The sequence below is a fragment of the Camarhynchus parvulus genome, unplaced genomic scaffold (genome assembly GCF_901933205.1).
Source record: "Camarhynchus parvulus unplaced genomic scaffold, STF_HiC, whole genome shotgun sequence".
Classification (NCBI taxonomy): Eukaryota; Metazoa; Chordata; class Aves; order Passeriformes; family Thraupidae; genus Camarhynchus; species Camarhynchus parvulus.
This window is the reverse complement of record NW_022148391.1, coordinates 57,000-80,096: the sequence shown is the minus strand read 5'-3', so window position 1 is coordinate 80,096 and position 23,097 is coordinate 57,000. Positions and strand designations below refer to the sequence as shown.

General features: G+C 59.9%; 7 protein-coding genes across 11 annotated transcripts; 5 read left to right on the top strand and 2 right to left on the bottom strand.

Annotated features, from left to right (window-relative positions):
- Positions 1 to 10: 10 nt before the first annotated feature.
- Positions 11 to 2,428, bottom strand: LOC115916689 (cytochrome b ascorbate-dependent protein 3). Of its 2 annotated transcripts, none has more exons than XM_030970414.1 (6): positions 2,309 to 2,428; positions 1,273 to 1,478; positions 1,001 to 1,209; positions 772 to 926; positions 396 to 552; positions 11 to 283 (listed from the first exon to the last, which is right to left on the bottom strand). In XM_030970414.1, exons 1-6 carry the CDS (start codon positions 2,347 to 2,349, stop codon positions 260 to 262), a joined length of 792 nt encoding a protein of 263 aa, XP_030826274.1. In that variant the 5' UTR covers positions 2,350 to 2,428; the 3' UTR covers positions 11 to 259. The 2 variants fall into 2 exon arrangements, with proteins under 2 accessions (XP_030826274.1, XP_030826275.1); XM_030970415.1 differs by lacking the exon at positions 2,309 to 2,428 and adding an exon at positions 2,102 to 2,219 and having other exon boundaries at positions 21 to 283.
- Positions 2,429 to 2,459: 31 nt separating this feature from the next.
- On the top strand, positions 2,460 to 5,704 carry TMEM138 (transmembrane protein 138). 2 transcript variants are annotated; one of them, XM_030970417.1, is made up of 6 exons: positions 2,460 to 2,522; positions 3,307 to 3,528; positions 3,600 to 3,771; positions 4,525 to 4,600; positions 4,683 to 4,838; positions 5,605 to 5,704. In XM_030970417.1, the coding sequence occupies exons 2-5, from the start codon at positions 3,401 to 3,403 to the stop codon at positions 4,793 to 4,795; spliced, it is 489 nt and encodes a 162-aa protein (XP_030826277.1). In that variant the 5' UTR covers positions 2,460 to 2,522; positions 3,307 to 3,400; the 3' UTR covers positions 4,796 to 4,838; positions 5,605 to 5,704. The 2 variants fall into 2 exon arrangements, with proteins under 2 accessions (XP_030826277.1, XP_030826276.1); XM_030970416.1 differs by lacking the exon at positions 5,605 to 5,704 and having other exon boundaries at positions 4,683 to 4,998.
- On the top strand, positions 5,170 to 6,796 carry TMEM216 (transmembrane protein 216). The gene is made up of 5 exons (XM_030970419.1): positions 5,170 to 5,417; positions 5,605 to 5,706; positions 5,789 to 5,881; positions 6,094 to 6,295; positions 6,386 to 6,796. The coding sequence occupies exons 1-5, from the start codon at positions 5,405 to 5,407 to the stop codon at positions 6,399 to 6,401; spliced, it is 426 nt and encodes a 141-aa protein (XP_030826279.1). The 5' UTR covers positions 5,170 to 5,404; the 3' UTR covers positions 6,402 to 6,796.
- Positions 6,797 to 6,970: 174 nt separating this feature from the next.
- Positions 6,971 to 14,690, bottom strand: CPSF7 (cleavage and polyadenylation specific factor 7). Of its 3 annotated transcripts, none has more exons than XM_030970410.1 (10): positions 14,660 to 14,690; positions 13,926 to 14,046; positions 11,320 to 11,541; positions 10,785 to 10,888; positions 10,393 to 10,538; positions 8,774 to 9,179; positions 8,581 to 8,699; positions 8,343 to 8,508; positions 8,080 to 8,253; positions 6,971 to 7,999 (listed from the first exon to the last, which is right to left on the bottom strand). In XM_030970410.1, the coding sequence occupies exons 2-9, from the start codon at positions 13,977 to 13,979 to the stop codon at positions 8,085 to 8,087; spliced, it is 1,386 nt and encodes a 461-aa protein (XP_030826270.1). In that variant the 5' UTR covers positions 13,980 to 14,046; positions 14,660 to 14,690; the 3' UTR covers positions 6,971 to 7,999; positions 8,080 to 8,084. The 3 variants fall into 3 exon arrangements, with proteins under 3 accessions (XP_030826270.1, XP_030826271.1, XP_030826272.1); XM_030970411.1 differs by having other exon boundaries at positions 6,971 to 7,947; XM_030970412.1 differs by having other exon boundaries at positions 11,320 to 11,538.
- A 28-nt stretch (positions 14,691 to 14,718) lies between these two features.
- SDHAF2 (succinate dehydrogenase complex assembly factor 2) lies at positions 14,719 to 16,648 on the top strand. The gene is made up of 4 exons (XM_030970418.1): positions 14,719 to 14,778; positions 15,243 to 15,451; positions 16,153 to 16,262; positions 16,343 to 16,648. Exons 1-4 carry the CDS (start codon positions 14,764 to 14,766, stop codon positions 16,471 to 16,473), a joined length of 465 nt encoding a protein of 154 aa, XP_030826278.1. The 5' UTR covers positions 14,719 to 14,763; the 3' UTR covers positions 16,474 to 16,648.
- Positions 16,649 to 16,769: 121 nt separating this feature from the next.
- LOC115916688 lies at positions 16,770 to 18,855 on the top strand. The gene is made up of 7 exons (XM_030970413.1): positions 16,770 to 17,342; positions 17,413 to 17,624; positions 18,064 to 18,143; positions 18,267 to 18,270; positions 18,398 to 18,478; positions 18,552 to 18,624; positions 18,699 to 18,855. The coding sequence occupies exons 1-7, from the start codon at positions 17,056 to 17,058 to the stop codon at positions 18,811 to 18,813; spliced, it is 852 nt and encodes a 283-aa protein (XP_030826273.1). The 5' UTR covers positions 16,770 to 17,055; the 3' UTR covers positions 18,814 to 18,855.
- Positions 18,856 to 19,798: 943 nt separating this feature from the next.
- Positions 19,799 to 20,647, top strand: LRRC10B (leucine rich repeat containing 10B). The gene has a single exon (XM_030970437.1). The coding sequence runs from the start codon at positions 19,799 to 19,801 to the stop codon at positions 20,645 to 20,647; it is 849 nt and encodes a 282-aa protein (XP_030826297.1).
- The last annotated feature ends 2,450 nt before the right edge of the window (positions 20,648 to 23,097 follow it).

Sequence of the window (23,097 nt, the reverse complement as noted above, 5' to 3'; positions counted from 1 at the left end):
AGTGCCAGAGCCCTGCAGAAGCCAATGTTTTATTCCATGTCCACGAGGTCCCTGAGTGGCTCCACCCTGAGCCAGATCCTCTGGAGTGGCAGTGATAAGGATGCTCCTCGTTGTCCCAGCAAGGCTCCGGCAGCTCCAGCTGCAGCGTTGAGGGATGGCACTGGCAAGCACTGGGGTTGGGCATGGCCCGGGATCCAGGCAGGAGCTGGCACGTGGAGGCACAAGGATGCAGCTTGGCAGTGCTGGGAGATCCCTGGGATCAGCGCTCGGCAGAGAGCAGGGGCTGTGGGAGACAGGGATGAGCCGGGATCCCTCAATCCTTCCCCACCCTCGGGACTGTGCTGGGGGGCAGCTTCCCAGTTTGGCTTCCCAAATCCACCCAGTGCCTCCTGTACCTGGCGGGAGTCCGGGGAGTCGGAATCTGGGCGCTTCCAGCTGGGCCTGGCCAGGGCAGCCACCACCAGCACTCCAAAAATGAGGATGAGGAGCCCCAGGGTGTTGGCAAACACGGCCTCAGCCGGCAGGAGCTTGTACGCCATGGTCCCGTTCTTCCTGGAGTGGGGAAAAGAGGCTGGGAATGTTCTGGATATTCCCAAACTCCCCCCCCAAACCTTGCAGGGAAGTGTGCAGGGAGCCACACACCTGAGGAAGTGCTCAGTTCCCTTTGCTCTGCGCTGGTCCCTCCCAGATCCAGCCCAAATCCACATCCTGAGCCCCCGAATCCCTGTGAGGGATCTTCTCAAGCCCACCCCCTCCCCCCCTGACACTCACAGGCTGAAGAAAAGCTTCTCGTTGATTCCTGACACGCAGGAAGCCACAGACAACATGAGGATGGTGGAGCCAAAGAAAACATGGATGGGCTTGTAGAGTGCCCGGAGCCAGGTGGGAGCCCAGGGAAGCAGGAATGCTCCAAAACCAGCCGCCCACTGTGGGAAGAGAACGAGAGAGTGGAAAACTCGGGATGCCGGAGGGATGGGGGGGATGCAGGAGGGATTCTCACCTGGCAGGAGAAGAGCAGGACAGTTCCCAGCCCCATCCAGCTGTGCAGCGAGTACATGTTGGGCGTCCCTTGGGAATTATGGAAGCAGAACACGGCTGCCAGCCCCAGCACAGTCAGGACAAATGCTCCCAAAGCCAAGCTGCCGTGCAGCACCTTCCAGGGAAGCTTGGGACCGCTCCACGTGTTGGGAATGCGGTAAACCAGGGCGGCTGTGAGAAGGAAAAAATGTCAGGAAGGAGCTGTGGTGGAATCCCCACGCTCCCTCTGCTCACCTGCGCCGTAGAGCACCACCAAGCCCGTCACCATCAGCACCGGGTGCCAGTTGAACGTCCGGGAGCTGCCGTCTAGGGAAAAGCCCCCACGCCAGTGCTGGCACCAGGTGCCCACCATGGCCACGCAGAGCAATCCCAGCGCTCCCAGGAAGGCACAGAAGGGCAGGAAGGGCACATCCAGCATGGCTGGGGAGCGGTGGTGGCACCTGTGGGCAAGAGAGGAGCCGGCTCAGGCTCCGGATGCAGTCCCAGGGAGGAGCCACGGAAAGAGGAACTGGGAGGGCTCCCAGTGTAGGGGCGCAGCTGTTTCCCAGCCTGGGGAAGGTGACAGCGATGGAGCTGCTTCCCAGCCAGGGATGGTGGCCCAGCTCCTTCCCAGTCTGGGAAAGGTGGCAGGGATGGATCTAGGATATTGGCACCTAGGGACTTTTGGAGTGCCTTTTGAGGCTGTCTGACATGGCCAGGAGAAACCACGGAAAGGGGAACTGGGAACGCTGAGGGGGTGACCAGAGTCCAGCTGTGCCCTGGACTGGGAAGGAGGCCAGCAATGGAACAGGTCATGCAGAGAAGAATTCCTGGGCATGGCACCCCAGGGAATGGCGGCGAGGGGCTCTCCGTGTCAGCTGTCATGGTCCCCCTGGCAGGAACCTGACTGCTCTCATTTGCATGTGATTTGCATGTGCCCCCAGAAGGGGGTATTTCTGTCCCCTCCGGGGACAGGGGATGTCCCGACACCCTCAAATCAGCTGCCTCACGGGACATAGCAACAGGAAAGGGGTGGAGACACGCGGCCCTATGGTTCCCCAAAATCTGGGACACAGAGACTCACGGATCTCCCAAATCTGGGGTACTCGGTGCCACGGCTCCCTGAAATCTGGGAACACGTGGCTCCACAGCCCCTCCCCAAACCTGAGGCTCCCTTGGACCTTGAAGAAAACGCCCGGCCCTGACACCACCCAAAACCCAGAGCACGGGGTCCCTCGGCCCCGCCCAACCCCGGAGCCGCCCACCAGAACTCCCAACCCCGGGGCTGTACCTGGGCCCCACCGCCCCCTCCTCGTCACTGGGCGCCGCCATCTTGGCGAGCGCCGCTCTGCCTGCTCATCTCTATGGTTTTCCCGCGCACGCCAATGTGCTGCCACAGAGGGGAGCGGCGGCCAGAGCAGCCCCGCGGGGCCTCCAGCCTCCACTTCCGCCTTTACTTCCGGCTCTGGCGGCCGTTTCCATGGGGACCAAGATGGCGGCGGCGGGTGAGCGCCCGGGGCGGGGGCACGGCGGGAACCCAGCGGCACCCCCGGGACCGGGACCTCCGGCACCCAGCGGGGTTTGGCCGTATCGGGGGGGGCGGCTCCCGGAGCGAGGAGGCGGCCAGGGACAGGGGGAGAGGGCGGCGACAGCGGGCCGGGGGCTCCGCAGTGGTGGCTGTGAGAAGGGGCAGAGTGACGCGGGATCTGGAGGGGCAGAGAGTGATCTCTTCGTCCCCATATCCAGCTCCTTCCCCCCTCCTGTCCATCAGTTTCTCGCTCCCATGTGCAGCCTTTCTTCCCCCGCATTTCCAGCCACTTTCCGCCCTTTCCCAGCCCCTTTACCCCCGTCTGTCACCATGTCGCCCCCTCAGGGAATTCAGCCCCCAGCACAGCCCTTTTCCTGCCGGGACACGGGGGATCCCTGTCCCCTCCGGCCCTCTCCAGCCAGGATGATCCCTGAGGGGGCTGTTCCCGTGGGATATGTGTCCCACGAGGGCTGTACCTGCTCCGGTGTCCCGTCTGTCTGTCCTGACTGCTCTCTCCCTCTGCCCAGAGTGGGACATGCCCAAACCTGCTCTGAACTGCCCATGCAGCTGGGAACAGCCGGGAATAACCTGCTTGGACACTGCTTCTTGGGGCTGCACGTCTCACTCATCCCTGGATTTCCTCACATGGGGATTGGGGTGCATTTCAGGGGCAAGGAAGACACTGGAGGAGAGAGAGGATGCAGCTCATTGGGTTTTCCTGGTTTCTGGGGTCCATCCCAATCCCTGTGTTTCCCCTCCAGGTTTGGGATGTCGAGAGAGGCCTTGCTGAGCCCCCCCAGTGCCATGATCTGTTGGGAATGCTGGGGCTGAGGGCTCCAAGCCCCAGGAAGAAGGATGCTCCAGCCCAGCAACTACAGCCTGGTGCTGTTCCTGCAGTTCCTGCTGCTTTCCTACGACCTCTTTGTGAATTCCTTCTCGGAGCTGCTGCGCACGGCTCCGGCCGTGCAGCTCGTCCTCTTCATGTGAGTACAGGGAATGTGGGGAGCAGATCCAAGAGATCCAGGACCCCACAATCCCTCTGTTCTCCCGGCAGCATCCAGGACATCGCCATCGTCTTCAACGTCATCATCGTCTTCCTCATGTTCTTCAACACCTACGTGTTCCAGGCGGGATTGGTCAACCTCCTCTTCCATAAGTTCAAGGGAACCATCCTGCTCTCCGCAGCCTACCTGGCGCTCAGCATCTCCTTCCACGTCTGGATTATGGTAGGATGGCGTGGGCACAGCTGCTGGATTCTCCCAAGGGCTTTTTCCATGACCTCCAGCTTCCCACAGTCCTTTCTCCCCCTGGAAGGTGTCCCATGGAAGATGTTCCCATTCCATGACCCTGTGGTTGGCATCAGCCTGGAAGTGTCCTGCCCAATGCCAGCCCCATCCCAGCTCATTCTCTAAGGGCTGTGACCCATCAGAAAATCCTCTTTCCTCAGGGAAAGCCTGTGTTAGCAGCTCCTGGTTTTTCTGGGATTAATCCCTATACCTGGGGGCAGTCCCCTCCCTTCCCACAGCTCCAAGGGCTGTGCAGGCTCCTGGATCTGTCCTGGCAGCACCTTCCCCTTTTCCTTCCTGAACAAACTCCTTCCTAGCTCCTTCCCAATGGAGCAGTTCCCACCCCCTGGACACCTCCTGGAGTTCCCTCCCTCCTGCTGCCCCGAAGCACTGGGAATGTTTGGGGGTCAGGAGCCACAGCAGCTGCTCTGGTGCTGCCCACGCCGTCCAGGAAGGGGATTTGCAGGGATTTGCAGGGATCTGCAGTCTGAAGCCGGAATAGGTCCGGGCTCAATGCCTAAATCCCCTGAGCTGCTTAACCTTTGGGGTAGGGAGCTTCCCAAACTTCTCCAGGTGTAACTCCTGCCTTGATGTCCCTCCGTCCCGCTCAGAACCTTTGGAATGGGGTGAGGGGTCTGGGAGGGCTCAACAAAACTGCTCCGGGGGTTATTCCCAGTTTTCCAACCCCCTCAGAACCTGCGCTGGCGTGACTCCAGCCGCTTCATCTGGACTGAAGGCCTTCAGACCCTGTTCGTTTTCCAGAGGCTGGGTAAGAACTCCAAGGATCAGGGTGGGATCCCACATCCTTTGGGGGTGCTGGGGGCCCTCTCTCATCCCGAAATTCCCTGCAGCGGCCGTGCTTTACTGCTACTTCTACAAGCGGACAGCTGTGCACCTGGGAGACCCCCTCTTCTACCAGGATTCGCTCTGGCTCCGCAAGGAGTTTGCCCATTTCCGTGGCTGATGGATCCCCTGGAGTCTCCTTGCACTCCACCGGCTCTGTCGGGGTTGGTTCTGGCTCATGCTTTCTCTGGGGTCCAGCCCTTGGGATTTTGGGAGTCAGCAGGAGGCTTGTGGGGTGTCCCTGCATTTTGGGGCCACAGCCGTGGTTGGGACTGGAATGTTTTTGGAAACCCTAAAGGAATAAATCGGATGTGTTTTCCAGAGGCTGCCGGGTGTTTGTGCCCACCCGGTGTGACAGCTGCACTCTTTACGTTGTACCCCAGCTCGGCGCCGCGCGTGCAGCCGCCAAACGGGCACGTTCCCGTGCTCCGGTGTGGGATTCCTGGGTTACAGTGAAGCCGCCAAACGGGGACATTCCTATGCTCCGGTGTCGGATTCGTGTCCCGATGGATACCGGGGGGCGGGGTTAGGAGGAAGGACGACTCGAACCCTCGCGGCTGCGCTCGGTCCTCCAACCATAGAGAGGTGCGGCTAGAGCGGCAGCGCGCGCGCCGCCAAACCACCCAGAGGGGCGGGCCATAGAGCGGCTCCGCCCTCACGCTCCGCGCCCTCGCCCTCGGCGCCCCCGTGCGGGCGAGCGCGGCGGCGGCGGTTCCCATGGAGATGGAAGATGGCGCCCAGGGGTGGGAGCAGGACCGGGGGGGGGAAACGGGGCATCCCGGAGGGTTACGGGGGGTACCGGGAGGAAGCCGGGCTGGGAACGGCGCTGGAGACGAGGCAGGGGGGCGGCCGAGGCGCTGCAGGACTCCGAGGGCCGCGCTGCCGCGCCCGCCCCGTGCCCCCCCTCATGGCCGCCCCGTGTCCCCTCAGACCGCCATCGCTCCTCGGCTCCGCTGCAGGTCCTGCTCTTCCTCAACGGCTGGTACTGCGCCACATATTTTCTCCTGGAAGCGTTCGTGTTCGTGTACAAAGGTGAGTCCTTCGCTCCAGAACTCCTCCCGATCCCGCCGGGACAGGCGGGAATGTGGTGCTGAGGGCGGTGCTTTTCCTGCAGTGCTGCTCCTGCCCTATCCCGTCTCCAACTTGGTGCTGGACGTGGTGCTGCTCCTCCTCTACCTCGGCATTGAGGCCACACGCATCTTCTTTGGTGAGTGCCTCTGAATGCCAGAGGCTCCACAGGGAGTGCAGAGTCCCAGGACACCCGCGAAGAACATCCCTGGATGTTCAGGTTGGACGGGGCAGGCAGCAACCTGGGCTAGAGGAGGGTGTCCCTGCCCACGGGAACGGGACATTTAATTCTCCACCTAAAATCCTCCCATGATTTCCATTATCTGATCCGAACTCTTCTGCGTTCCACAGGCTCCAAGGGGAACCTGTGCCAGCGGAAGGTGCCGCTGTCCCTCAGCCTGGCACTTACAGTGCCGGCAGCTGCTCTGGCCGTGTACTACCTGCTGCTCCAGACATATTCCCTGCGCCTGGAAGCGTTCCTGAGTGCCATCCTACTCCTCTTCTATGGCCTGGAGCTGCTCCTGGGCTTCCTGGCACTCCTGTCCTTCTCCAGGTGCTGCATCCCATGAACTGGGGGAGCCGGCGCGGGAGCTGCCAGGTTGGTTTGGCACCCACACATCCCTGTGTCTGTCCTTTTCCACAGCACGGATCCCTACTGAGGACACGGCCCATGGACACAGGGGAGCATCACCCGTGCCAGCTCCACTTCCCAGCCCCGGGAAGGGGGGGGATCCCTCCTTTCCCACTGCCCATTTCACCTGGTGCCACCTGGACACATCCCTCCCACCTTTGTCGCTTCTATGTGGACATATCCCTCCCATTTTTCCTGCTTCCCACTTCACCAGGGACCTGCTGCCACAGATTCATCTCTCCCTTTTCCCACGTCCCACTTCACTCACTGCCCCCTGGACATATCCCTCCCACCTTTCCCACTCTTCAATCCACTTGGACTCCTCAGAGCTTGAGCCAGCTCAAGGTATGAAGAATCCTTTTTTTTTTCTACGACCTTCCAGAATAATTCACTATTTTCCAATAAATATTTATTTTTACTTGGTGCCCAGAAATGTGGGTCCCCCTGGGAATGCTGGAAGCACTTCAGGGCCAGTTTGGGAAGCACAGGAACCCATTGGAGGAGGAAGAGGGTGAGGGACAATGGGTGCACAGACCTCCCCAAATCCCTCCCATTCCCTCATTATCCCAAATCCCACCGTAGGAAGGCAACAGGAGCTCTGTGTAAAAGACTGACGTCATCTGAGTTTATTACACAATTCCAACCTATCCAAAGACAAATCTAATCACTGCGAGCAGGAGGGGCGGCGCCTCGCCGGGGCTTCCAGGGATTTGCTCTGCAATTTTTGGGGGAAATCTGTTCCCCCTTCCACTATTTGGAAAGAAACTAAAAATCTGTGGCGGTAAGTAAAAAAAAACCCGGAGCTCTCCTGCCGAGTGCTCCCACCTCGTGGGGCTTGGGAAAATCAGGGTGGTTTTTCCTGAATTTGGGTTATTTCAACTTAAAAAGACTTCCAGGGCCTGGGTTTTCCCACCCAAGTGTGATTCCAGCCCTGGAAGTCACCCAGTGTGTCCCGGCTCATCCTGACCCTCCTGGGCTCTCCCTCCCTCTCCTTCTTGGGATTCTGGGGGGACACAAGGGGGTCACAGCCTGCCCTGCCTCTTCCGCTTCCTCTAAAACAAGGAAGGCTCTGCGGGAGAGGCCGGAGCTGCCGTTTGGGTGGGAATGCTGCTGTGGGGAATGTCAGGATAGAGAGGATGACCCCCAACCCAGCTCCAACCCCTTTTTCCCAGCTCCTGGAGGGTGAAGGGGCAAAGGAGGAGCGTGGCACAGTGCCCCACCAGGGCGATGGGGACGCGAGTGTCCCCAGGCAATCCAGAGGATGGCACATGGCTCCTGATCCTAGGATCCAGAGCTGTGCATCTCCAAGCCCCCAAGCTGCACAGGGAGGGCTCCGTCTCCTCTGTTCCCCCCCGGACTGGGAAGGGCTCACAAACCTCCCTCCATGGAATAAAAGCACCATTTCTCTTTGGGTCCGAGTATCCACGGAGCGGAGCGGGATGGCCCCAGGAAGCAGCAGCAGTGGTGGGGGGGATTCCCAAGGCCACGAGGTGCGGGCGGGGGTCCCGCCCGGAGGGGACTGCGGTGGCGAGGAAGGGACCGGGATGGGGCGGAGCAGCCTCGGGCACGGCATCCTGGTCGAGGTGAGGAGATAGAGTCCATTAAAAACCACTTCCTGCCAAATTCCTGTCGGGAGAGAGCAGAGGAATGGTGGGAGTGCCCTTCCCTCATCCCTCAGGCTTCCAGGGGATTCCCCAGCCTCCCACCTGTCTCAGTGGTGCCGGTCCCTGTCTCTGTCCCTGTCCCGATGCCGCTCGTGCTCCCGGCTCCGCTCTGGGAAATAATCCTCGTGCCGATCGTCGCTGTGGAGCAGATCCCGGTGCCGCCGGCTGCTCTCGCGGGACCGGCTGGGAGAGCGCTCCCGGGATCGGTGCCTTTTCCTTCGGGAGAAGAGGAGACAAAACCCAAGGAGTCATTTTTTAGTCACTCACCTGCAGGGAGGATCCCCTTCTCTAGATCCAGGGTTCACCTGGAGCTGCTGCTGGAGCTGCTGCTGTAGGATTTGGCCTCAATTCCATGCAGGCAATCCTTGAGGGAAGAGAGGAGGACGCGGCACCGCTCGTCACTGGCCACGCGCGACTGCTTGATGACAGCGATGGCTGTGAGCAATGTCTCGATGGCGTTGCTGTAATCCCCTGAGGAGCAGAGCAGAGGGTCAGGAGCGGGAATCCATCCCGGGACAGGGGCATGAGGGACACGGGAAGTACCTGCACTGGCGCCGGACACCGCCTTGGAAATGGCGCTGCTGGAGATGGCGCGGTTGCGGTTCATGATCTCCTCAAACTCGCCTTCGCTCAAGGCTGGGATCGGTGGGCCCAGCTCCCGGCTGTCGGCACAGTGGGAACGGGGGTTCAGCGGGATCCTCCCTGAGCATCCCAACCCCACTCCTGCCCGGCTCACCTGCTGTGGTTGTAGGGAGCCATGGCCTTGCCGTAGGTATCCGGAGGGGGTCCCAGGGCAGCAGTGGGTGGCGGGAAGAAGGCGGGATTGAGGTGCAGGGCGGGGGGCACGGCCCCTGGTGGGGGCACGGCCAGGGGCGGGGGCAGCCGGGGTGGCGGCGGCAGCAGGTGCTGGTAGGGAATTCCAGGAGGAGGCGGAGGGACTCCGAAAGCGGAGGAGAGGGGAGGCGGGGGGGGCATGGGAGGCGGGGGTAGCCCCATGAGGGGCAGCGCAGGGGGGCGGCTGAAGAAGGGCAGGACTGAGGGGGGCTTCTCCATGCGGGCGGGGGGCAGCGCGTTCTCCGTCGGCGTCGCCCGGCCATCCACCGCATCCATGGAATCCCGGGAGTGGGCCCGCGGCGGCACACCTGGAAGTGGCACGGGGAAAGAGCTGTGAGATGCAGCTGGAGGGTGTCCGGGTCTCTGAGACCTCCTGCTCCTCCTCTTCCTCCCACCCCTGGAGGGCTGGAGGTGCCCAGAGAGAGATCCAGCCGGCCACACATAGCCTCCACTTCCATGTGTTTTTCCAAGAGGGGCCCAGCTTTCCAGCAAGACCCCGCACAGTGCCCTGGGGACAGGCAGGTCACAGGGACAGGAGCCAAAAGCCACAAGGAATGGTGAGAGATCCCCAAAGACCTGGAGAGCCTGAGATCCACACATGGATTTGGAGAGGGCCAAGCATGGAAGAGCATGAGGGGACAGAACTCAAGTGCTGACAGCAACGGAGCTGCTGCTAGAGGAAGGAAAACTCAGCATTCCGAGAGGGTCAAGAAGCCTTGCTCTATCCAAAGAGGCACTGAGGATGAGACAGAAGGGGTGTGACAGGAACCACGGCTCCCAGCTGTGCCAAAAGGCTGCATGGGAGCTCTGCTGTGCCCTGGGGGCAGCCGGAACTCGGCCCAGGGAACACTCCCTGCTCCACCAAATCTGCAGGGCAAGTTGGGACACAGCCTAAGCACCAAGCAGCCGATCCCCTCGGGCACCTGAGCCAAAGGAAGGGAGCGAAGCAACTCTGCTGGGAAGGGGGAGTTTTCCTTGCACAAAACATGCCAAGGGATCTACAACGACCAGAGCTGGCCAAGACCTCCTCAGACATGCTCCTGCCAGGACAATCCCTGCGGATCCCATCGCATCGCTGCGGAGTGAGGCCAGGACCACCTATCGCCATTGAGGGACGCCCACGGCCAGGCCCCAGCTGGAATATTCCTCCAGTGTTGGGCACCTTACCTCCGCAGGGATGGAAAAATTCTGGAGCAGATCCAGAGAGGAGCTACTAATAGATATGGAGGGTCTTAGCTATGCTGAGAGCCTGAAGAGCTTAAGCCCATTCAGTTTGGAGAGGAGGAGGAAGAGGCTACGAGGGATCTTCGCAGTGTGGGAGCACCTAAAAGGGGATCATAAAGACTCGGGTCAGGAGCTAATCCGGCTCAGGAATGGGAAAAACAACCCCCAGATGCTCCTGGCAACGTTTCCCCCCATCCCAAGGGCTCGCTGGGCTGGGCCTGGCAGCTGATCTGGGGGGATTTGGGATGTGTGTGAGATGGAACCCCCCGCGCCGCCTCACACCGGCACCGCACTCACGTTTGCGAGCCTGAGCCTCGAACTGCGACAGGTTCTGTCGGGTCGCCAGCCTCACCTCCACCTTGTCTCCATTCAGGATCTTTCCAGGAAGCAGCTCCAGGAGTTTATGGACCGAGTTCTCGGAGGCCACCACCACCTCCGCGTACCTGCGTGGCAGAGAGGGAGGTTGAGCCCTGAACCCACTGCAGAGAACTCCCCCAGACCCTCCTCCTGATCCCATCCCACTGCTCCACACCCCCTCCTCACTTTTCCATGCTCTTTGGGATGCTCCATGGATTCCCTGTCCCAGGCAGGAAAAGCACTGGCTGCTCCCTCACCTTCCACCAAACAATGGATGTGGCCATGAGGGCCTGGCTCCCATCATTCCCACCCGAAACTCCGTTGGCTCTCACCCCTTGGATTGGCCATTGGCTCGGTTCTCGGCGAATTTCAGCTCCACCACGTCATAGACTCCAATGGAGCGGATGGTCTGGATCAGCTGCTGGTCAGTCGTCCACTGAGGGCATAGAGAACAGGCTGGTATCCATGTCTGTCCCCAGTGTCCCCCATCCACCTGAGGAATGTCACCCCAGACTTCCTCAGGGAGCTTAAAATCATCTGGAACAAGCCTTGGGAATGGATAACAACAACAGGTTCTGACAAGACAGAGCCTTCCCAAAACTGCATCCCTGAACAGGAGAAGGCAACTCAGGAGCAACACCCCAAAGTCACAGCTTCAAAGGGACATCAGCAGATACCTCAGCCCAGAAGCTCCTCAGGGATACAAATCCCTTTTCCCTGAGGATCACAAAGCCAAGCCCAGCTCACAATCCAGCTCAGGACTGAGGAGGAGCAGGCCCCTCAAAATCCCTGCCACTCCCCTAGAGAGCCCAGCAGCGCCTCAGAGGTTCCCCTGGAATCCCGAATTTCCCAGGAAGATGAGCTCACCCAGGAGAAGCTCCCGACATAGACGGCGGCCCTCTTGTTCCGGAGGCCGCTGTAGGTGTACAGGATGGCCGGGGGTTTGCTGTTGGGCTTGGGAGATGGCTCCTGACGGATCTCCGGAGGCGCTTCCGAGCTGCTGGAACGCTTTTCCTGGGGCTGGGAGCTGGCTGCTAACACATCGTCGTAGAGATCCATCTGGTCAGCATTACTGAACTCCGGGTCCTGCTGGGAAAACGTCATGAGATCCTGCCTTGGGAAGGGCTTGGGAAGCCTTCTTTGCTCTTCCCAAACTGCTGTCCCAATTCCCAAGAGGAATTTCCAAGCTGAGTTCAAAGGTTTAAGGCCCAAATCACTTGGTTTGGGTCTATGCACAGTTGGGAATTACAGCCACCCCTTGCCTGGGCAATCCCAAAAAACAGGATGATGGTCTCTGATTTCATGGAATCATGAAATGGTTGGGGTTGGAATAAGGACCTTAAGGATCATCCCATCCCACCCCCCGCCATGGGACACCTTCCATTATCCTAGGTTGCTCCAAGCTCTGTCCAACCTGGCCTGGAACACTTCCAGGGATGCAGCAGCCACAGTTTCCCTGGAAATCCATTCCAGGGCTTCACCATCCTCACAGGGAAGAAATTCTTCCCAATATCTCATCTAAACCCCCACTGAGCTCCAGCACATTCCAAGGACCAGCCCACTTGGATCCCACACAATAGGACAAGACTCTGTGGCTACCACCAGGAAGAAATTCCCAATTTGGAGGGCAAGAATTCAGTGGTGGAAAACCAAATGCCCTCCAGGGATGAGCCTGTCCTTGGCAACACATGCTTCCCAAAAATCCAACCTGGGAATTCCACACCCCCCTCAAACCATGCCCAGCACCCCAAACTTGCTCATTTTTGGGAAAAAAAAGCCCTTTCTAGGGTAGGAGCTTCCCACACATTGGATCTGTCCCTTTGGCAGAGGAAGCTCAGGAAGCGCCAGAGCTGGGAATTCCAGCATGTCCTAGATCTGCCTCCCAATTCCCACTCTGTCTCAGGCTATATTTAATTTGGAATGTCCAGCAAGTTCTGTGTTTACTATGGATCCCAGTTCCTCATTCAGATTGTGCCGAGTGTTTCATCCCACAAAATCACTCTATGAGGATCTATCCCACAGGAGCTGGTGTGCCACAAAAACCAGAGGTTCTGCTCCCAAATTTTCAATTCCAGGCAGTTTGGACAGTGTTTTCTGCTAGAGACAGTCTGAGGGTCAGGGCATTGCAAACATCCTCTTGGGAGCTGGACAAAGAAGGATGCTCAGCACACAGCTTTCCAAGGATTGTGGAAATCCAGGAATCCAAAAATCCAACCATTTTCCCTCTCCCTGAACTTTTGCATCCAGCTCTTTCCCTGGAGCTGATAAAAGAATGATTTGAAAAGGGAGCTGTAGTTTTGTGTTCATTTCCCAAAAAAGCTCAAGTGTTTGGTTAATCCAACTCCCACGCTCCCACCTCCACCAGGAGCCTTTGGACACAGCCCAAGGCTGGAAGATTCCCGCCTGGAAGTTTCAGAAAGTCAAGACCAAAAATAGGAAGGAGGGGCTAGAGGGGGAATCCCTTGGAATCCCTCAGTTCTGCTACTTAGGGGATTCAGCTTGGGAGATTTTAGGGATTCTCCTGCTCCCCATCCATGCACACTGAGCTGAGGTGCACAGGGATGAAGCTGGGCACTGTTAGAGGGAATCACCACGTGGGAATGTGGGATTTGGAATTACACTGGCATCCCTGGAGTGCCACAGGGACACCACAGCACCTCCCCACTGCTTTGTTCCTGGCATGGATTCATTCCAGGTGCTCTCCTGCCACACATCCCAGAGGAACGAACATGCCAGAGTCATTGGCCTGGATCACCATTCCAGCTTTGAGAAAATCCTCCATCCACTTGGTCCTCCCAGGAGATTCCATGGGATAGTCTCATCCAATAACCAGAAGAAGCTTCTCTTGATCACCAGGAGTTCACAGGAATTCCTTTCTCCATGGTGATTCCTTCCTCCGTGTGCTTTGCTTCCAGTTTCCATGACTTTTCCTCTTGCCAACTTCTCTCCACAAGCTTTCCATGGCAGTTTCGAATTTTCCAACATCTGCCTTCGCACTTGCTTTCCCATATCCATGAACTCCCTAAAATCTGCTTCTCCAACACCCCCTTCCTTCATCATTTCCTGCTGTGAATCCCAGATACTCCTGGGATGGGACAAGCAGCACAGGAACAGCAAGCTCCTGCACAGATTCCCAGCCTGGGTGATCCCATGGATTTGGCTCCTGGTATCCCCTCACTGTGTAATTCCCTGGAAATGCCTCTTCCAGCTGGGATTTCTCATTTTTCCAACCAGGACACAGCTAAGCTCTTAAATCCCAAACATTCCGTGACCAGCCACGTGTCACAACCCACAGGGAAACCCTTTAATCACAGCTGGAGGTGGCAGCCACCGAGATTTGGGAACGATTGGGAATGATCCTTCCCTTTTCCCAGCCACACCAGTTGCATCTTCCACTGGGATGAGCTGCAGGACACTGGGATCTCTTCCTGAAAGAAAAGGGGGGGGATCTGCACCCCCATCGCAGCCCTCACCTGGGTGAACTCCTCGTCGGCGTAGATGTCAATCAGATCCACTCCCTCGGACATATTTCCAGAGGCGGGAAGAGCGGGAGCCCGGGCTGGGACCGGGCGGAGCCAGGACACGGAAGGTGCTCTGGGAATGGGGGGCAGGGGGTCACTGAGGCCTTGGGGAGCCGCTGGGGGCGTCCCCCCAAATCCCTGTGAGCCCCAAATCTCCTTTCCTCACCCCAGGTACTGTGTTCCCCTAAATCCCCTCTTCCCTCCAAATACTTGTGCCCCCCCCGCTAAATGCCTTCTACCCCCTAAATCCCCTCTGCCTCTCAAATCCCCTCGTCCCCCTAAATCCGTGTCCCCCCAAATCCCATGTGCCTCCTAAATCCCTGTGTCCCCCGAATCCCCTCTGCTCCCTAAATCCCTGTGCCCCCCCAAATCCCATTTCCCTCCAAATCCCGTGTCCCCCCAGATCCTTCCGTCCCTCCATATCCTGTCTCCCCCGCCAAATCCCTGTTTCCCCCCCAATTCCCTGTGCCCCCCACGATCCCCCACTGCCCCCCCCCTTTTCCGCGCCGCCCTGTCCCCGCCATATGCGGCCCTGCGGAGCGGCGGGGCCCGGGCTGGGGGGTTTGTAGGTAGGGGGAATGTGAGGGGAGGGGGTGGCGGGTCGCGATATGTCGCGATAGGTCGCGCCCCCCACCCCGGGCCCCCCCTCCCCCGATCCCAGCTCCGCGCGCGCCGCCCGCGCTCACCGCCAGCGCCGCCGCGCCCACTTCCGGGCGTGGCCACGCCCACTTCCGGCACGCCTCGCCCCATTGGGCCGGGAGGGGGCGTGGCCAGAGCGGCGCCCGGCAAGATGGCGGCGGCCAGGGTGGGGGGGAAGGGGGGAAAACTGGGAGGGCAAAGGGGAGGGAAAGGAGGAAAAGGGAGAGGAGGGAGGGAGAGCGGGAAAACCAGGGTAAAATGGGAGGAAAAGGGGGTAAAAGGGGAAGGAGAGGGGAAAACAGTGGGGAAAGGGGAAAAACGGGGGGAAAGGGGAAAAAAGGGGGAGAGAGGGGAAAGGAAAAGGAGGGGAAAGGGGTGAGTTTGGGGGAGAGGCAGGATGGGAGGAAAATTAGCGTATTGAGGGGAAAAGAGGAGAGAAAAAAAGGTGGAGAGTCTAAGCAGACAAAAGGGTATTTTTGGGGGAAAAGGGAGGTCTGGGGGATTTATGGTGTCTGGGCAGTGGGGTTTGGGGAGGTGGGATTGGGAACCGTGTCCAGTAGGATTTGAAGATGTCCCTGTGTGCAGGCACTCCCAGGCCTGATACCCCTGTGCTTTCCCCATTCCCTCCAGCTCTGCTCCCTGCGCCGGCAGCTCCTGCGGCCGCTGATTCCTCAGCGCGGCTACCGGGGCGATTCCCCCACGGATTCCGGGAAGGACGTGCTGGAGATCCCGCTGCCCCCCTGGCAGGAGCGTCCGGATGAGCCCCTGGACACCAAGAGAGCCCGGCTGCTGTACGAGAGCAGGAAAAGGGGGATGCTGGAAAACTGCATCCTGCTCAGGTGCGCTTGGCTCTGAGTATGGCAGGTCATTAACAGGGAAGAGTTCGTTGAGGTAGGGCAAAAATCCTTGGGATAAGTTGCTCCAAGATCTTGCTGGTCCAGGATCCAGTGATGGAGTGGAACTGGGAGAGCTCAGTGAGCCAAAATGCTTTGGGAAGGATGTTTGTAAATCCTGGGACATGTGAATACCAGGCCAGTTGGATTTTGGGATTGAAGGAGCGATTAGGGTCACAGAATTGTGGAATTCTGCAATGATTTGGGTTGGAAAGGGCCTTAAGGACACCTTTCACTATCCCAGGTTGCTCCAACCCCCATCCAGCCTGGTTTGCACACTTCCAGGGATGGGGCAGCCACAGCTTCTCTGGGAAGTGCATTCCAGGGCCTCAGCACCCTCTCTGGAAAGAATCCCTTTCCAATATCTCATGTGAACGAGCACATGGAATCCTGGAATGGTTTGGGATGGAAAGGACTAAAGGCTCATCCAGTTTCACCCCCTGCCATGGGTGGGGACACCTTCCACCAGACCAGGCTGGGTAGGGGCATTCCAGGGTTTCTCTGGGAATGCTGTGCAGGTGTTTTCCCACCCACTGAGGTGAGGGAGGGCAGGCTGGGGGTCGGTGTTTTCCAGGATCACACTGAGCTGGTTCCTGTATCCCAACTCTTCCTTCATCTCCCGCTCATCCCGATCCATCCCTCTCCAGCCTCTTTGCCAAGGAGAACCTGGCGCGCATGAGCGAGGAGCAGCTGAACCACTACGACCGCCTCATCAACGAGCCCAGTAACGACTGGGACATTTATTACTGGGCCACTGGTACGTGTGGCCACGCCCTGGGACACCGGGGTGGCACCTGGGCACAGCACAGAGCTGATTTTTCCCTGTTTTCCCCTCAGAAGCGAAGCCCACGCCGGCGGAGTTCGACACGGATGTGATGGCCATGCTGAGGGAATTTGCCAAAAACAGGAACAGGGAGCAGAGGCTCCGGCAGCCGGACCTGGAATATCTGTTTGAGCCTCCACGCTGAGGGAGGGGACGCCTCTGTCCCCATTCCTTGGACTAGCACAGGGACGTGGGGCTCTGGACTGGCGTTTCCACCTTCCCTATGGTTTTCCTCCTCTTCCCAGCAGCCTTTGGACATTTATGGAATGCTGAATAAAGCCCTGACTACCGGCCTTGCCTGGCTGCTGGCCCTGCCCCTCTCCTGCATTGTGACATCGGGGTCGTGCCCTCGGTGACATTCGCAGCTCGATCTGGCCCATGCCACCTCGCTGATATTCCCAATTCCCACCTGCCCCTTTTCCCAGGACCCCCAGGAGGTGACCCCACCCCGGGGCGGGGGGGCTGTCGTGGAGCTGGAGCGGGACATTCCCCGTGGTGCCCTCCAGCGACAACCAGGGAGGTTGTCCCACCTCCTGCCCTCCGGTGACAGCCTCCCGGGAGGTCCCCATTGTCGCGGTTACCAGGAGATAGAGTCGCGTTCCCCGGGCACATTCCACAGCTTCCGGGCCTGCTGGGAAGGCCCCGCACCTCCAGTGCAGCTCCAACCATGGCGTAGGGCCGTACCTCGGGCCATTCCCGGCTCCAGGGGCCTGTTCCCAGAGCCAAGATGCCGTCCCTGCCGCAGGACTCGCCCGCCGCGGGATTGGGGACGGGCTTCCCCATGGTGAAGGGTGCCCCCTCCAAGCTCCCGGGCTTCTACGTCACCACCTACGAGGCAGCCTTTGGGAAGGGGCCCAGGGGGTCACCCCCAAAGGTGAAGAAGGGGCGCATTTTGGGGATTGAGCCCCCCAGTGACAGGAGCATCCACCCCCTCCTCGGCGTCCACACCGGCTCAGGATACGTCGTCAACAACTACTCAGAGCTCAGATCCCTGATCTGCCCGCACGTGGAGCGGTAGGTCCCTGCTCCAGGAGTTTGGGGGGCACGTTTTGGGATCACTCCGTCACAGCCATTCCCATCACAGCCAGGACACCGACATTTCCACCACTGCCAAGGACTTCAAGGTCTTCGGGCGCCCGGAGTACCAAAGGATCCTGCCCGAGCACGTGGATGATCCGCAGTGTCAGTATCCCACTGGCTTCTCCTTTTCCCACCTCCGTTTCGGGGAGGTGAGAGCCCCAAATACATCCGGGGAATACGGCATCCAGAGGTACTGCGCCACTCCTGCCAAGCCAGGTATGGTTTTGGGGTCTTGAGAATCCCAGGGAAAGCTCCAGCCCTAGTGGGAGGGTTTTGGGGTGTTGAGATCCCAGGGAAAGCTCTATTCCCAGGGGATTCTGCGGTCTTGGTGATCCTAGGGAAAGCTCTGTCCTTAGGAGGATTTTGGGGTGTTAGGATTCTTAGGAAACCTCCAGCCGCAGGAGGGTTTGAGGCCCTGGGGGTTCCAGGTCCTGCTCCAACATTAGGAACGTTTTGGGATTATTGATGGTCCCAGAGCCACATCCAACTCTAGGGATTTTGGGATGTCAGTGTTCCTGGAGCCAGGTCAGACCTCAGGAGGTTTTGGGAGTGTTGGAGACCCCCTGCCCCCCTCAGACACAGTGGGACAGGTGTATCCAGGTAATGCCAGGCCTGGGGACACAGGGGACATCCCTGCTCCATTTGCTCCCCACAGATGTCCCACCGAGGGCGACGGAGCTGTCGGGCGGCACCGGGACCTCCCCGAGGAGTGACCTCACCGTGCCAGAGCAGCCCGTGAGCCCTGTCCCTACCGTGTCCCCTGTCCCCCCCACCCCTCAGCACCCCAGGGGACACTTTTCCTATCCCACAGCTTGCTGTCGGTGATGGTCGGATGGATTCCTTTTCTGCCACATGCAGCACTGTAAGCAAAGGGATGGGGTGGCAAGGGCAGGAGACATCCTGTCCCAGTGCTCCCAGTGGGCTCTGAGGCAGCGGGAGCTGCCTGAGCATGGGAATGAGCAGGATCTCATCCCTGTGTCCCCACACAGTACCAGCCTGCCATGGGCTACCCAGCCCCCTTCGCCCCCCCGGAGCTCCAGGTGGGACCCAAGGGAGTCACTCCTGTGAAGGTGGGTGCAGCCATGTCCCCTGTCCCATCCCTTTTCCCGAGGAACCACGCTCCCAACTCACTGCATCCCTCAGAAGCCGCTGGGGTATGGCACTATCCAGAACCAGTACCTGATCAAGCACTCACAGATGGCCCCCATAGCACCAGGTGAGTTTTGGGGGGGATTGCAGCCCCCAGGAGGAGTGGACACCCCCCTCACCAATCCCTCCTGGATTTTCCAGGCTGGTGGGCACAGACCCCAATCACCTGGGCCCCGAGATCTGTGGAGGGCATCCAGATCCCGAGTCCCAGTGGCTTCAGCACCAACAACCGCCCCACCAACCTGTGGCGCATTGATGACCCCCTGACGTGACCCCCCCCCAAAAAGTGCTGCTGCATCCTGGGAATCCCATCCTCGGCTTTTCCCAAATCCCCGTAGGAGGAATAAAGACCCTGAGCGATGCCATTGGATTGCTCCCTCATTTTGGGGGTTTCCTGCCTCCCAAAAAGCTGGCAGGAGGGGTTTGGGTGGTCGGGGGGTGTCACCTGGCCAGCTGCCGCTGGAGGGCTGTACGAGCCTGGCTTTCCAACTTTCCGAGCCGCCTTTGGAATGACACAGCTGATTTGCGGCAGGAAAATCCGGGCAGGGCTGTGGTGGGAAGCGTGAGGATGAGGAGGAGGAAGGACCCCGCAGGGTGGGCAGCCATGGCATGGGGAGGGGGCACTTGGAGAGGCTTCATCCATATCTTCCCTGGCCATGGAGAACGGGATCTGTGCCCCAGGGAGTGGGTCTCGGCAGGGTCCCAGGGGATCTGAGGAATCACAGAGGGACTCCCCACCAGGTTAAGGACCCCCACCCAGTCAAAGCATCCACACACAGCTCAGGGAGCCCCTCCTGCCGGTTTAGGAATTCCCACCCAGCCCAGGGACCTCACACTCAGTTTAGGGCGTCACACCGAATTCAGGGTGAGGACGCTGATGCCAGGCTGCTGGAAGAGGGGCTGGGAATGCTGGGGTGCGAGGGGGTCCTGCCTGGTTTGTGGACAGAACCGGGACAAGTAGGGCGGGAATGGGGCCGGGTAGGCGTGGGAATGGCGGGGCGGGGCATGAATGGGGCTCGGTGGGCGTGGGAACGGCGGGGCGGGGCATGAATGAAGTTGGTAGGCGTGGTCTAAATGGGCGCGAACGGCGGGGCGGGGCGTGAATGGACGGGGGCGTGGTCTCCGCCCCGGTGGCGCGGGCTCCCATTGGCCGCGGCGCGTTGCCATGGCCACGGCGTCGCCCTCTCCCCCCCCCGCCCCGCCGGGTCCGGTGCAGGTCCCGGTGCCGGTCCCGGTGAGCGATGGGCAGCGGCGGCTCCTCGGGGCGCGGGGTCCCGGTGGCGGCCGCCGAGGGCCCCGACGGCGTCGAGCAGCGGCTGGAGGTGCGGGGCCGGCAGATCCCGGCCGAGCTGTGGGCTCAGCAGGGGCTGCGGAAGCTCTACCTGAGCGACGCGGGGCTGCGGGAGGTCCCGGACGAGCTGGCGGAGCTGCAGCACCTTCGGACCCTCGCCCTGGACGGCAACGAGCTGATGGAGCTGCCCGAGGCCGTGTGCGACCTGCCCCACCTGGCGTACCTGTACCTGGGCCGCAACGGGCTGCAGGGGCTGCCGCCCTCCTTCGCCCAGCTCCAGAGCCTGCGCTGCCTCTGGATCGAGGGAAACTTCTTGGCGCACTTCCCCCGCGCCCTCCTGCAGCTGCCGGAGCTGCGCAGCCTCCAGCTGGGAGACAACCGGCTGTGCCGGCTGCCCGCGGCGCTGTCCCGCATGGCCAGCCTGCGGGGGCTCTGGCTCTACGGGAACCGCTTCCAGGAGTTCCCGTCCGTGCTGCTGCGTATGGATCACATCCGCGTCCTCGACCTGGATCGCAACCGCATCGCCAGCTTCCCGGATCTCAGCGGCCTCGCCTCCCTGCGCCTCCTGTCCTACGACCACAATCCCGTCCGGCAGCCGCCCTGCGTCGGGGATGAAGTGCAGCTGGTGGGCGACGGGGCGCAGGAATACATGGAAGAGCGGCAGGAGCGGCTGCAGAGCCTGCAGCAACAGGAGGAGGAGCCGGAGGGCACCGAGGTCGCCCCGGTATCCCCGGAGGATGGGCCGGAGGATGGGGAGGGGGAATTTGCAGCCCTGACGGGATCTCCTGAGGAAACGTGAGCCGCTGTCCCCCTGGAGGGGTGCAGAGCCTCCACCTGCCTCCCAGGGAATTCCCATCTAGGGCTGGGAAAGGAGGAAGCTCACAGCCTCCACAAAGGAAAACCGATGGTCTGACCACCAGCCTTATCCAGCTGGGACAGCAGCATTGTGTCCTGGATTGGCAGGGCTCATGGATCCCAATGGTTATCCCACCTACTCCAGGGTGCCTTGGATTGGGATACAGCCCCCTTCCCTGAGGGGGGATCTCACACTGCCACCCCACAAGAACATTTCCACTCCTCCACCTCTGAAAATCCTTTGCTCCTGTCCCAGTGGGCAGCACAGGAAAAAGCAGTGCTGGCTGCATCCATTCCATGGATCCCATCATCCTGGAGAGCTCTGAGGTTTGGGAACAAAGGCACTGACCCTGAGAACCCCAGCTCGCTGCTGGAATTGGGCTGGGGGAGAGAATTTTCCACCAGGCTTCTCCTGGCTATCAGGTTTGGGAAGGAGCTGATGGAAATTCCACCTGGGTCGAAGCACTGCCTGTCTCCAACCTGGACAGGGTTTTGCCTCTGTGGGAAGAGGAGGCTCATCCCTGGCACTGTCTGTCCCAAAACAGGCACCAGATCCAGGGTTGACACCTTATCCTTCTTCTTCCTCTCTCCAAGTGCCTCTTAGACCAAACACAGGCAATAAAAAGCACAAATCCAAGGAATTTGTTGTGAGAGAAAAGTGGTGGGGACCAGCCTCAGGGAAGGGTTTATTTGGGATCCCCTAAAACCAAGGGGACATATCCTGGTGTGCAACCACCAGCTCCTCTTCTTTTGGACATCCAAAGAATCCTGGTTCCCTCCATCCATCTCTGAGCTGAGCCGGTGTGGTGGAAAGCTTGGGGATCCGAGGTCTGCAGCCCGCTGGAGGTTTCAAACCACACATCCGCTTTTAATGGCCATGGATATGGGGTTGGGGCTGGGAGGCAGCCAGAGCTCCTGCCACATCCGCTCCGGCACTGGCAGGGCGGGTGCTGCCGGCTTTTCCCTCCACTTCCTATCCCGCAGCAGGAACCACGGCTATTTTGGACACGTGGAGCTTCCTCAGCTGTGGGATCTGCAGGAGCTGTCGGTGCCAGCTCCTCTGGGGTAATTTCAGGGATTTGGGGCTTAGCAGGAGCTTTGAATCAGATCTTTCCAATAGGTACAGGCTGTTAATCCCTTTTCCCATCCAGGTACCCATCACTGTAGGGCAGAGCATCCTAGGATCCCATGACATCCCAGGAACACACTCCTGGAATTCTGAGCGTCTCCCAGCCCTTCATGCCATTGATCCACAGTGATGCTGCTTTATCTGGGAAGACACTGCTGCTAATAACCGAGGAATTATCCATGATCCCGAGGGTGCTGACCCTGCCAGAGACCCTCAGCATTCCAAGCCCCTGACGCAGGCAAGATCTGATGCCAGCAGCTCCATGCAGATCCCTGCCAGCGCACCCATTCGGCAGGAATTGGGATGCAGGTGGTGGCTCTGGATGCCACCCGCCAGTCCCCATGGCTAGGATCAGATCCAGGAGCTCTGACACCTGGGATAGGGGGGTCCTCCCTCTCTGCAGCCTTTTGTCACCACCCAGCTTTTCCCAAGTAGCCAGGTTGGGATCCAGGCACCGGTGACGACGGTGGTGACACCAGGGCCAGGAGCTGCTGCAGTCAGTGGGAATCTGACAGATTCCGGCTCCGCTCGAGTATTTTGGGGCCGCTGGCACCGGCGAGTCCCCGCTGCCGGCAGTGCATCATCCATACGTCTGTCCCTATATATATCCCTGCCTCCTCTCCCGGCCCCGCGTGCGACGGTTTGTGGCCTCTCCGCAGCTGGGATCACGCTGCTATTTCCATCTGCTCCCGCTGCCTGCCAGCACAAGGCAGCGGGATCGGGAATCGCTGCGGATCCGTGCAACAGGAGCGCCCGGATCACTGCGCTTCCAAAGATTTGGGAGGATGAAAGGAGCCCGGCGTCGGTGTAAGAGCCCAGGCAGAGCCAGGATCAGTGGCACCAATGCTACTGGCAGCTTGGCAGCTTGGGAATGCCAAAATTCCCAGGTTTGGCTCAGCTGGAGGTGGAGCAGGAGTAGGCAACAGCCGCCTCCTCTCCACCAGGGTGCAGGTGGCAAGGGGACAGTGTTATCCCCTTCTGTCACCTCCAACACTGCATCCCGGAGCCTGAAGGGTGGATCCAGTGGGGTCTTATCCTGTGCAGGGAGGACATGCATGGCCCTCCTGCCATCCCTGCGTTTGGAGTTTCATTTATTTATTTAAGACAGCATTCTGTGAATTATTTAACAGCCACCAGTGCCTTTTCCATGGCACCAGGACACAGGATATGGTTCCCTGCCTCTTCCTTCCCTTCAGAGCCACATTCCAGTCCCTATCCCATGCCAAGGAGCTCAGCCCAGACCTGGATGGGATGGAAACTCGCTT